Source organism: Phyllostomus discolor, chromosome 1, assembly GCF_004126475.2.
Source record: "Phyllostomus discolor isolate MPI-MPIP mPhyDis1 chromosome 1, mPhyDis1.pri.v3, whole genome shotgun sequence".
In the NCBI taxonomy this organism is placed as follows: domain Eukaryota; kingdom Metazoa; phylum Chordata; class Mammalia; order Chiroptera; family Phyllostomidae; genus Phyllostomus; species Phyllostomus discolor.
In genome coordinates, this window is record NC_040903.2 from 67,777,555 (window position 1) to 67,791,466 (window position 13,912).

The 13,912-nt window shown below is 36.2% G+C and overlaps 1 protein-coding gene across 1 annotated transcript in view; it reads right to left on the reverse strand.

Annotated features, from left to right (window-relative positions):
- The window catches only part of UPF2 (UPF2 regulator of nonsense mediated mRNA decay), a 106,541-nt gene that overhangs the window by 61,409 nt on the left and 31,220 nt on the right, over positions 1 to 13,912 (reverse strand). The window contains 3 exon segments of the mRNA XM_028507359.2: positions 1,672 to 1,775; positions 2,822 to 2,971; positions 11,432 to 11,629. Of these exon segments, the coding sequence (XP_028363160.1) occupies positions 1,672 to 1,775; positions 2,822 to 2,971; positions 11,432 to 11,629 (452 nt within the window).

Here is a 13,912-nt window from a genome sequence, read left to right on the forward strand (position 1 = left end):
AAGTCAAAATATAACCTAACTTCTATAGTTCTCTATAGAGGACCTTCAAAGCATTATGGGGAGAAAAAGATAAAAAGAATACATTACACTTGACAAAAATATGGCCTTAAAGCAACAATTTTCAAGAACTGGGTTTCAAGAGCCTTTTCTCCTCTTAAAAACTGTTAAAGACCTGGAAGAACTTCATGTATATGGCCTACATTTATTAGCATTTACTGTACTAGAAATTAAAATGGAGAAACTTTAAACATACTAATTCACTTAAAAAATACCGATAAACCTATTACTTGTTAGCATTTTTTGGACATAACTATAATTTTCAGAATAAAAAATATTTAGTGACAGAAGAGTGGCACTCTTTTAGAAGATAGCTGGATTCTCAAAACTATCATGCAAGCAATCCACTGTGACATGTCATTTTAGATGAAGTATATGAAGAAAATCTAACTTTACACACACATACAGCTTGGAAAAGGAAGTGCATTTTAATACCCTTTTCTGGATTTATAAATATTTTCTGATATCAAAACTTGGTAAAGTGGTATTTTCCTAAGTGTTAGAAGAAATGTGGAATCTGAAACTTTATTAATTAACTTTTCATGCTGTTAGAATAAAACCTAACTTGTACTTTGAGTGGATCTTTAACATCCAGGCAAGATTTTGTTAACATTGTGTAGTGGTCACTTGGAACAATGTTTCACTGAGCTATGCAGATCTTCCGAACACATACATAATATTTTAAAATTATATTATTTAATATCACCATCAATCCCATCAGAAAAGCCTCATGAATAGTCTTCTCAGAAAAGAACTAGGAAGCTGTCAAATTTATAGCGGTGGACAGAGTTTCCTAAAATACTAATTTTAGTTGAAAACTTAAATTTGTTCATTGGCAAGAAATACTTATAGTTTCCTTGAAGTGTGAGGTTCACCTTGTTCACATTAGGAAAATGCTGGCTAAACACCCCAGTTTGAATAAATAATCGGTTTGTTCGCCAGTTCTATCAAGTAAAAATGGTACCCTAGGAAAAAAACGAGTTCAGCTCACAACTCAAACACAAGTGGTTTTCCTCCAGACAGCTTTGAGTCAGCAGAAGTACTTTATGTGTGCTTCCCATTTTGCCAGATTAAAAGGACATATACTCAAAGGTTGAAATGAAATAAAAGCACTAATTGTATGGATTCATCAAGGAGATTCTTAAGTGGAAGTGGCATTTTTTAAAATATCAAATGTACAGCAGTGAAGGCAAGGACTACCACTATAGTTTGCTACAGATGTATCTTGATATATGCAAAAATGTCAGCAACTTTATCCATCACCACTTTTGCTAATGTCAGAAAAACCTTAATATTAGTAATGAAAAGAATTTCTACCTAATAGACCCCCTAAAGTGCCTTGGAAGACAGCAGGAATCTACAGAGTATACTTTTAAAAATTTCTGGTCTACCAAACTGTAGGGTTCCTATGTGAAGACGAGTCAAGCAAACAGGATTGTAAAGACAGTTTCACTCTCAAACTGAACATCTATAAATTAACTCCAATTTTATGTGTGTATTTTAAAGAAATGGTTTGTTCTATGGCTAAACAGTCCCAAACCGACAGACATTACTAATTAGAGCTATCCTACAAGGTCTACGTGCTTGAATAAAATTATATTAAGACAATCATACCTTGTCTATCAAATCTCTATTGACACAGTTGGGCAATTGCTGGAGGAAAGCATCTACTATGAGCTTGAGATGAGATCCAGTGCTGGCCTCTTCATCCTCTTGTTCTGGGTTATAAGAATAAAAATATGAAATTATTAGTTATTAAAGAAATAGATAATCTAGAGAGCTTTTCTTATCCATGAAAAACTAAAGCATTTTTTGAGATATTGCCCTAGAAGGGTTGGGTATCTCTAGAATCACAACTCCAGGTCACTACTGCCTTTCAGATGTCCACAATAAAGCAGCAAACTTTTTCATTAGACACAAAATCTTAGTCATAACTTGCATGTGATTTTACAGTAATGTTATTTTTATCTGCCAAACATTCCTTCCCACAAGTCTTCAGTTAACAGCACTCACTGCTGCCATCTGAAGGAAACTGAAGAGATTCTGATAGGAAAGGGTACTGCCAGATGACAGCATACCAGCATTCTCCTAGGTCACAAGTAAGGATGACAGAGGATCAGCTAAGTCCTTCCATGACACTTATAAACAGACAGTGGAGAAAATCTCCTTTTCCTTTGACATCACTAGCTGGTATGATCTGAGCATGTGGCAGCCACCAGCCATGCCCACCCTCCCTCATGACATGGATAAAGAGAATCTGCAGCAGGAAACAATTAAGCCAATAAAGACAAAAGTAATAATGACAGAAGATGCCCTTCCAAATAAAGAATCCTAACTAATAAAACAAATAATATTTTCCAATGTTAAATACAAAACATTACTCAATATAAAAGATAAAATTATTAAAGATGAACTGATATACCAGTTATCTTTTATCTCTCAGCCATTTAGAATAACTCAAATACATTTATATTAATATTATAAAGATTATATCATAGAATTAAAGTAAATTTAGAAAATTCCAGAAAGTAAAAAAGCGTAAAATATGTCTATTAAGATACTAAGAATTTAGACGATCACTAAGGCTCACAATCACATAACATAAGATATGCAATGTTGCTGTTCTCAGTTGAAATCCAAAAAAGTGATGGCTTGGAAACAAAAGGAAAACAAGAATTAACGAGTCAAGATCTATATTCCTGGGCTAGAGTTTTGGATAGAAAACCTAACCAAAAATTTAAATTTGGGGGAAAATACTGTTTACCTTGCTCATCAAGAAGTTTTTTTGTAAGATCTTCAGCTTCATCTGCACCCTCTAACTCCAAGCTGTCATCATTAATTTCTAGGTTCTCCAATTCAAGTTCCAAATCATCAGAATTTGATACCTCCTTATTATCCTTAGGTTCTTTTGCCTCTGCTTGAAGACAAAGAATCAGTGTCTCTAAATTAAAAGTCACATTAAAATCCTGCTTCAAAAAAAATAGATTAAGGATTCACAAAATTTGCATTCTTAGTACACACACACACACACCTGGCAACATCTGAGTATAAATATATTTAGGTTTTATGAAATACATTATGCCCACTGAGAACCAACACCATTACTTCTTTGATTCTGTACACCATCTGTTCACAATGGGTGGATGGATAGATGAAGACAGATGGATGGAGACATACCTGGTATGTGGATTTGTGGTGGAGATAAGGGGGAATTAAAGTTGATTAAAGTGAAGTTGAATTAAGAAGGGCCTCCAACTCCAACAGGAGTTCGAAGTTTCATTCTTTGTATTTTATTGATTATGCTATTAGTTGTCCCAATTTTTCCCACTTTATCCCCATCAAACCAGCATCCCTACTCCTTCAGGTAAGCTTCACACCACTGACCATGTCCATGGGACATGTGAATAGGTTCTCTGGCTACTCCATTTCCTATAATGTACATTACATCCCCATAACTATTCTGTAACTACCCATTTGTACTCCTTAATCCCCCTCAGCAGTTCCCCCTTCTTCTGTCCCCTTCCCATCTGGCAACCATCAAAACACTCTCTGTATCTATGATTCTGTGTTCTTGTTTGCTTAGTTTGTTTTTTAGATTCACTTCTTGATACATAATGTATTTTTTACCATTTTATTGTTCATAGTTTTGATCTTCTTTTTCATAGATAAGTCCCTTTAACATTTCATATAATGGTTTGGTGATAATGAACGAAATCCTTTAGTTATTTTTTGTCTGAGAAGCTCTTTATCTGCCCTTTATTCCAAATGACATCTTTGCTAGGTAGAACAATCTTGGCTGTAGGTCCCTGCTTTTTATGACTTTTAATATTTCTTGCCAATCCCTTCCAGCCAGCAAAGTTTCTTTTGAGAAATCAGCTGACAGTCTTATGGGAACTCCCCTGTAGGTAACTGCTTTTCTCTTGCTGATCTTAAGAGTCTCTCTTTCTCTTTAACCTTTGGCATTTCTTCAATGTGTCTTGGAGTGGGTCTCTTTGCATCCCTCTTATTTGGGACTCTCTGTGCTTCCTGGACTTGCATGTCTATCTACTTCAACAAAAAAAGTTTTCTTTCGTTATTTTTTCAAACAGATTTCCAATTTCTGGCTCTTTCTCTTCTTTTTCCGGCAATCCTATGATACAAATGTAGAAATGCTTCAAGTTGTCCCACAGGATGCTTCCACTATTCTCCTATGTTTGGATTCTTTTATCTTGTTTTGATTGGTTGTTTTTTGCTTCCTTGTATTCCAAATCATTGATTTGATTCTCAGCTTCATTTACCCTACTGTTGTTTCCCTGTAAATTGTTCTTTATTTCAATTAGTGTAGCTTTTGTTTCTGACTAGATCCTTTCTATGCTGGTGGGGTACTAAGTTCTTTGAGTACCCTTATAACCAGTGTTTTGAACTCTGCATCTGATAGGTTGCTTTTCTCCATTTTGTTTAGTTCCTTTTCTGGAGTTTTGATCTGTTCTTGCATTTGGGCCATGTCTCTTTCTCCTCATTTTGTCAACGTCCCTTTGTTTGTTTCTATGTATTATGTAGAGCTGTTATGACTCCAACTTGGTATTGTGACCTAATGTAGTAGGTGTCATTTAGGGTTCAGTGCAGAACCTCCCCTATCACCCAATCTGGGTACTTGACGTACACCCCTTAATGTAGGCTGAGTACACCCTCCTCTTATAGTTGAGCCTTGACTGCTGTTGGCAGATCAGTGGGAGGAAATTTACTCAGGTCAGTAGCTGCAATGACTGTCTATGACCACTGACCACCAGCCTCCACCCTTCATGGAGCATCAGGTGTGAGGGTACAGGATAGTAGTGCGCCAACATATATTGTCCACTGGGTAAATAGCCTCTTGGGTTTCCTAGGTGGTGCAGGCCAAGGTCAGCCCCCACTTGTGTTATGTCCAGGGCCACTCTACCTGAGCTATACAGCTACCTGATACGATTGCTACTTGTGCTAGGCTTGGAGATTCCCAAGCTGTTAATCTAGGCTGGCTGCTTATAGTGCCAGACCTGGGTCACTTGGCAAGTACTATGGGGGCTGAGGCCTCACTGAAGCCAGCTGTTCCTTGTTTGAGAGGATTTAGGAAGTTGTGAAGCATGAGCCAAGACCAGCCATTCATATGGATAAGCATCCAGGGTGGCCCCATAAGTTGGATGGGATGGAGTCTCTGGGTATTTTCAGTGCAGATCAAACAGTGTTAGCCAGGTTGATGAAGTCTTAGATATGGCACCAGACTTCGGGTTTTCTGCTCTGGGGGGGGCAGGTTTATAAAAGGGACAACGGCCTCTGTCTGTCTTTCTGCCTGGGAGAACACTTTCCCCCAGCTTTCACCTCAATGCCAGATACTTCAGTTCCTCCCCATATGTCACTGGTGCCTTATGAGCTGCTTATCCTGATGCTGGAGCTTAGAGGGAGTGAGTCTGAGTAAGCCCATGTGTGGGCTCTTTAAGAGAAACTGCCTGGGACTTCAGAAGTTTCTCCCACCAACTTAATCCCCACTAGTTTTTGAAGCCAGAAATACAGGGACTTATCTTCCTGGCATTGGAACCCTGGGCTGGGAGACTAGGTATGGGGCTGGGACTTCTCACTCCCAAAAGATCCCAAATTTTTTACTATCACATATGGATGTGGGACCAGCTGTTCCACACCTCCACCCTTTCTACCAGTCTGATGGATGTGGTTTCTTTAATTCCATAGTTGTCAGACTTCCATTCAACTTGATTTGTGATGTTTCTGAGTGATGGTTATTAAATATTTTAGTTGTAATTTTGATATGGCTGTGCGAGGATCTGAGCCATGTTTACCCATGCCGCCATCTTAACCAAAAGTCTACCCATCTTCCAGAGTTTTTCTTTTATGCAGCATGACTTTTGCTGGATCATGAGAATAACATTTAAATGTGATTACTGACAATATACTCGCCAACAATAAACAAGATAAATTGGAAAGATGGGAAAGAATATATTACAGAGAGACCAAGTAGGAAGATATCCTTCTAATTTAAATGTCAGGGATAGAAGAAATTTAAAAAATGCAACAAAACAAAGACAATGGCCAGAAACTGTTAAAAGACTAAATAAATTAGAATAAAAAAGAAAAAGGAATTGAACATAATTCGGCAAGATTGGTATAATGTTGATAATTATTGCTGGGTAATAAGTAAATTCATAGTTTACTACACTAAATTTTATGTTTGAAAATTTTCTTAAGTAAAAAACAAAAACATTCCTGAGTTTAAGAGTTTATGCTTAAAAAAAAGTGATGGAATTACAGTATAAATGACTCGAACTGTAGTATTTCTCAGCCTCACCTTCTCTTACAGTCTTGCAATCACATAATTTCTGCACTGAAAGTAGAAATGTTTTACCGATACTTAATACTCTACTATATTTGGAAGAATCAAAACTCTAGTATGCAGTGGTTCTGCTGCTTCTTAATAGAGACAGACTAATGTTTTCATATTCATTCTTCCTTTCATTCAACTAAAATTTTAATTCCTACTACATACTAAGTAGTGTTCTAAGCACCAAGGATACAACTTTAACTGTCCCAGACAAAAACCCTGCCATGTGGCACATGTATTCATTCTCCAGTGTTCCCTGATGTCTGGTTATCAAAAATGAACATTTACTGATTAGCTACTATATATTCAGAATTATTCTAAGCTGCTAAACACTCAGAAAAAGCTTAAAATGTGATCCTTGTTCTCAAGAAATGTACAATATATCTGAAGAAATTAAACTAATAGGCATTTGGGAGTCAAATGGAGTATAGTGAGCAGAGGACTGCAAGCAGAAAACAAAGCAATGTATGAAGGCCATGAGGCAAGACAACTAGCTGTTGCAGAAACTGAAAAGGAGAAAAAAGTAAAATCAATGTGGTAACAGACATAATTGGAGCAGAAGACTTTAACCAAACTATGTAGGGTCCTTGAGATAATGTTAACAAGTTCACATTATATTCTAAATAAATGTAAAGCCATTAAAAGATATTAGGTAGGAGAATAAAATTAATCTTTTAGAATACATAGGAGGAGCAAGAGCAAACACAAGGGAGCCAGATAGGAGGTATCATGTGTAGCGCAGGTTAAGAGATGATGGTAGCTCAGATTAGAATAATAGCAGTTAATGATAAAGCACATCTAAGATACATTTAACAGGTTAGATTAACTAGACTTGATTACTAACGTAACTATTCCCTCCTCTTCCACTGGACCCTGAGAAACACGGACATTTGAAGAGAAGAAAGAGGAAGCCAAAGATAAGCAGAAAGAAAAATCAGGAGGGTTTAGTGCCACAGAATAGTAAACTGTTAAACTGCTTGAGAGATCAAATGAGACAAAACCTGGAAACTGTGCTAGAGATACAGCAACATAGAAGTAATTGGTTATCTTTGGCAAAAATAGTTTCAGGGTAGAGGTGGCACTGAAGCCAAATTAAAATGGACTAAAGAGCAAGAAAGTGAAAAAGTGAAGACTCCATGTATAGTCAATTCTTTCAAGAGGACTCAAAAAAGGGACAGGACAATAGTTAAAAAGGGACCAGAGCCCCAGGGAGTTCTAAAGCATTCACAATTTCTGTTTTGATCTGTTTTGCTTTGTTTACAAAGATGAGAAAATGTATACTGAGGTCAAGATTCAGTAGAGACAGAGATAGAGAGAAAGACTGACACAAAATACATAGAAGGCATAATAGACTGCACAGGGTTCAGGAGAAACAGGGAGATAAGGTTTAGAGGAAGAAGATGGACTGGCCTTTGATATAAGGTATAAAATTCATCACATCACCCAGAGAAGAAACATTTTATAAGTACTAAGGCAGGTAGACACATAAATAAGAAGGTGCACAATGTCAAGGGAAATCTGTCTGATGGCTTCTATCTTCTCTATGAAGTCCTACATCAAGCATAATCTTCTGCTAAGGAGGGAAGGAGAATAAAAACTTAGAGAAAAAAATGGAACTGTGTTGTGGAGTGTGAAAGAGTGAGATGAGGACAGAAATGCTGTCAAGTTTCCACAGTGTTGAGGACCTGGCTAAAGTGGATGATCATGAATTTATAAAGTTATCAACCTACCTAACTGATCATCTCTAGGAGAGCTCAACAGTCTGGATACAGAAACCAGTATGGTGGATGGCTAAATTCCTTCCAGGGTTGAACTTGACAGGCAGATATGAATAAAGAAGAGAGGGAGAAAGAATGTACAGGAGAGAGATACTAAATTTGCACTATACTATTCTAGAAAAGGAGGGTCCACCTCCATATATCTTGTCAAAATCCAAGCCAAGCTTCAAAGTCTGTCACAAAGGTCTATTTCTTCTACAGGTGTTATGTGATCTCCAAACATGTGAACTGCCTCCACTGTCTTAACTGTCAGTGCTTTGTACTTTTTTTAAGACCCACTCCTATTCTACTTCAAGTTATAATTCTTTGAGTCCCTGCTGCTGCCTACTAATGTGGTAAGTACAAAGATATCATGCTCGTATTTGTCTCTTCTATGGCACTCAGTACATTGTCTCATAAGAGAGATTGAGACCCTAAACTCACTTCCTGTAAAAGAAACAAATATTACAACCCTTGAAGTCAAATTGGCATGATGATAGGGAAAAACCCAGACATAGCAGAAATTATACAATACTGAGGTGACTAATATTATAGGACCTAGTCCTCACAAGGGGTACAGGGGTTTCAACAGTATGAGGAAATGACTTTTTAAAAACTTTAACTGGCCCTGGCTGGCGTAGCTCAGTGGATTGAGCGCAGGCTGCGAACCAAAGTGTCGCAGGTTCGATTCCCAGTCAGGGTACATGCCTGCGTTGCAGGCCATGACCCCCAGCAACCGCACATTGATGTTTGTTTCTCTCTCTCTATCTCCCTCCCTTCCCTCTCTAAAAATAAATAAATAAAATCTTAAAAAAAAAAAAAAACTTTAACTGACAAAACTGGGTAGTAGATATTTAAAATGAGTTTCTACATATATATGTATATATTTATATATATATATATATAATTCCCTTTAATTTTTTAAATACTTGAAATATCTGAATACTACTCTTCATAAAATATAGAGTAAAATTTACCTTAACGTAAAATATCTTTAGATCAGCCAAGAGGTTTTACTATTTCAAACTACCACAAGGGCCTCTGGTAAGGTTTTCACCCCATAAAATGACCCCACTACCTTTTACACAGAAAAAGCCTAGTTTTAAGGGTCATTGTATTTTAAGATTATGAAGAAGAATGTTATGAAGAATAAGAAACTATTTTACTGTTCTTCTAATTAGCAATCCTAACAAGCACTACCCGACCCTATTCAATATATTATGTATATGAAATAAAGGACAAAACTAATTATTTTTTTAAAATTTAAGTTAAAAAAAACCTTTGTGTTTGGGTAGTAATAATGTTGATATAGGTACATCGATTTTAACAAATGGACCACTGTGGTCAGAGATGTTGATAATGGGGGATTTTATGCATATGTGGGGCAGGAAATATATGAGAATTCTATACTTTCCACTTAATTTTGCCATAAACCTAAAATTGCTCTAAAAAATTAGGTCTCGATTAAAAGAAAAACCACTTTGGTGTATTCAAAGGACATTATCAAGAAAATACAAAGGAAAAAAAAGAAAAGAAAAAGAAAATCTTGACAATGGGAAAGTATTTGCAAAACATGTAGCTGATTAGGGTTAGGTATTCAAAATATATAAAAAGTTCTTACACTAAAAAGACACTCAAATTAAAAAATGGAGGCAAGAGACTTAAATAGTTACTTCTACAAAAAAAATATAGAAATGACCAACATGTACATGAAAAGATGTTCAACATCATTACTCATTAAAATAATGTAAGCAAAATCACAATGAGGTACCATACTTCACTCATAAGAATGGCTAAAATCAAAAAGAAAACTGGAAGATAACAAGTGTTGGCAAAGATCCTTTGCCAGCTGGAGAAACTGATCCCTTATATATTGCTGGTAAGAATGTAAAATGGTTTAGCCACTGTGGAAAAACAATTTGGTAGTTCCTCAAAAAGTTAAACACAGAATTACCAAATGATCCCATAATGCTTCTCCTAGTTATATACTCAACAACTTGAAAATAGGAATTCAAGCAAGTATGTATCCATAGCAGCACCATTCACAATAGCCAAACCATGGAAATAGCATAGAAGTCACCAACAGATGACTGAATAAATTGTGGTATATATACACAATGGAATATAATTCAGTCATAAAAAAGAAATGGAGTATATATAAATGCATAATGTGGATATACCCTCAAAACATGATGTTAAGTGAAAATAAGCATAAAAGATCACACAGTGTATGATTCGTTACATGAAATATTCAAAATAAATAAATTCAAAGGCACAAAATGCAAATTGATAGATGCCAAGGGTTAGAGAAAGGGACGAATGGGAAAAACATGTTTAATGGATAATGGAGTGACAGAATGTTTTGGATGTATTATAATATTTATACATCAAAAGTATACTATTTCATAAGTTTAATATAAACCACAAAAATTACTAATCTTAATGTAACGTGAAAAGCAATTAACACAGTAATTAAGAGCACATCATTGACAGGACTTAAATTTTATGTCTACCACTTACTACCTGTGCAAGTTATTTGACCCTGAGTAGCTCCTTAACCTCTTTGTGACACAGTTTCCTCATCTAAAAAGTAGGGATAACAACAGTAGCTGCCTCATGGAGTTCTTATGAGGATTAAATAAATTCTTATGTATATTATAAAGTGCTAAAATGATGTCTGGCATGAGTGATTATTAAATATAATTAATAGCTATTCTTTTTCTTTCTTTTTTATTTTTTATTAGCTATTATTTTTAATGGGTTCCCTACTTTATCAGAATACAAAAGTAACTTTTTAAAAAATTATCTCTCTCCAAATTCCTGTCACCATGCCCTTCCATCGTCTCTTCTCCATCTCTACAGTTTGGCAGAATACCCTTTAGGAAACACTGTGTGACTGGCATTCAGGACCTTCCTCACAAAGAGTTAGTAATATCTAGCCTAGAAAGAGAATTACAGGTAAATAGCATTAAAGAGCTAACAATGTCATTAATAAGCTGGGGGAAACTCAGATATTAAGAGCTCACATGAATTCACTGTATTATACACATATTCAAATTATTTCACATTAACTTAAATGTTTTAACACTGTTGAAAGTATGTCAATTATCAACCTGTCATATGCCATTCCATATTGTTCTGTCATGAATTTAATCTAATGACTCAATGTTCATATTATTAAACTAGCAACTAAAAAATTATTTCTTACAAACACTATTTTAAAAATAATTTTTATAGAACTTAAGGTAAAAATCTGTCCTCTAGAATTTACCTTTAGAATCATCTTTGTTGCACTCTTTATTCTGACAACTTTTTTCATTATCTTTAAACAAGATGGCTGGAACAAAAGCTTTCAAATCAATAAGGTTCTCATAAAAATTCCGAGCATCTTCATCTTCCCATATACCACCTTCCAAGTCATATTCTCCAGGTTTACCAGGTGTAAATATATCAATTCCAGGCCCATGCTCTACAACAAAATAAATCACAGGGAATTAAAACTATTTGAGGTTTAGCATGCTAAACATGACATTTTCATTTTCAATTTTATAACTAATGAATCTTGAGTGTTCAACTAACACAAGCTTCTTCAATGAACAAGCACTTTGGATTGTTCACATGAACATTCTTAACATCAAATCACAAACTGTTTTAGGTAAAATAAAATTAAACCAGGACAGACTAGAGGACAGCACAGGATAAAGATGCTTTCCTCTTCAAATGTTTAATAACAATTAATACGAGACTAAGTAACCACATGATATATTAGGCCTACCTTCATGAAACTTAAAACCAAAGTAAAAAATAGAGAAGCCTGGATTTCCAGGCAAGACGGAGGCAGAGGTAGATACACTTTGCCTCCTTATACAACCAAAAGAAGGACAATGAAAAAATTTAAAAACAAAAATAACCAGAAGTGCCAGAGAGTCAAACTGTATGGAAGTCCGAAAACGAAAGAGTTAAACACTCATCCAGACCAGTAGGCAGAGACAGGCAGCTGGGGTGGAGAGGATACGTGGCAATGTGGTGGCTGGTGGACAGGCAGTCCCACATTTGTGTGCAGATAAACTGGGAGGAACAACTAAGAAGCGACACAGACAACCCAACCCAGGGTTCCAGTATGAGGAAAGAAAGCCTCAGAACCTCTTACTGAAAAAACCTGTGGGAGTTGTGGCAAAGAGAGAAACTTCCAGCCTCAAAGGAGAGTTCCTTGGAGAGACCCACAGTGTCCTAGAACATACACGAACTCACCCACCTGGAATCAGTACCATAAGGGCCCAATTTGTTTGCGGGTAGCAAAGAAAGTGACAGAAAGCCAACTGGAGAACCAAAGAAACTGCATTGTTCCCTCTCAGACCCCTCCTCCACATATAGCACCACAATGCAGCAAACTGGGTTGCCCCGCCCTAGTCAATACCTAAGGCTCCGCCCCTTACTATGTAACAGGCACACTAAGACAAAAAAAAATGGCTCAAATAAAAGAACAGATCAAAGCTCCAGAAAAAATACAACTAAGCAATACAGAGGTAGCCAAACTATCAGATGCTAAGTTCAAAACACTGGTAATCAGGATGCTCACAGAAATGGTTGACTATGGTTGCAAAATAGAGGAAAAAGTGATGGCTAGGAAAAGTGAAATAAAGGAAAATGTACAGGGAACCAAAAGTGAAGGGAAGGAAACTGGGACACAAATTAATGGTTTGGAGAAGAAAGAAAAAAATATTCAACCAGAACAGAATAAAGAAACAAGAATTCAAAAAAAATGAGGAGGCTTAGGAACGTCTAAGACAACTTGAAACACTCCAACATCTGAATCATAGAGGTGCCAGAAGGAGAAGAGGAAGAGCAAGGAATGGAAAACCTATTTGAAAAAATAATGAAGGAGGACTTCCAGAAAGGCCAGGAAGCTCAAAGACTGCCAAAGAAGTTGGACCCAAGGAAACACAAACCATGGCACATCATAATTACATTACCCAAGATTAAAGATAAGGAGAAAATCTTAAAAGCAGCAAGAGAAAAGGAGCCAGTTACATACAAAGGAGTTCCCACAGGACTATCAGCTGATTTCTCAAAAGAAACCTTACAGGCAAGAAGGGGCTGGAAAGAAGTATTCCAAGTCATGAAAAGCAAGGACCTACACCCAAGATTACTCTATTCAGCAAAGCTATCATGTAGAATGGGAAGGCAGATAAAGTGCTTCCCAGATAAGGTCAAGTAAAAGGAGTTCATCATCACCAAGCCCTTTTTATATGAAATGTTAAAGGGATTTATCTAAGAAAAAGACAACCAAAACTATGTGCAGTAAAATGACAAACTCACAACTATTAACAACGAAACCTAAAAAAACAAAACAAAACAAAACAAAAAAACCCACGAACTAAGCAAAAAACTAGAACAGGAAGAGATTCACAGAAATAGAGATCACATGGAGGGTTATCAGCGGGGAGGAAAAGGGGGGAGAATGGGAGAAAATGTACAGGGAATAAGAAGTATAAATGGTAGGTATAAAATAGACAGGGGGAGGTTAAGAATAGTATGGGAAATGGAGAAGACAAAGAACTTATATGTATGACCCATGGAAATGAATTACAGTGAGGGAATGACGGTGGGAGGGGGAATGCAGGGCACAGGGGAATAAAGGGGAGAAAAAAATGGGACAACTGTAATAGCATAATCAATAAAATATATTTAACAAATAAAATTTTAAAAATTAAAAGAGATTATATAGAAGCCTGGCCATTCCTAAAACATA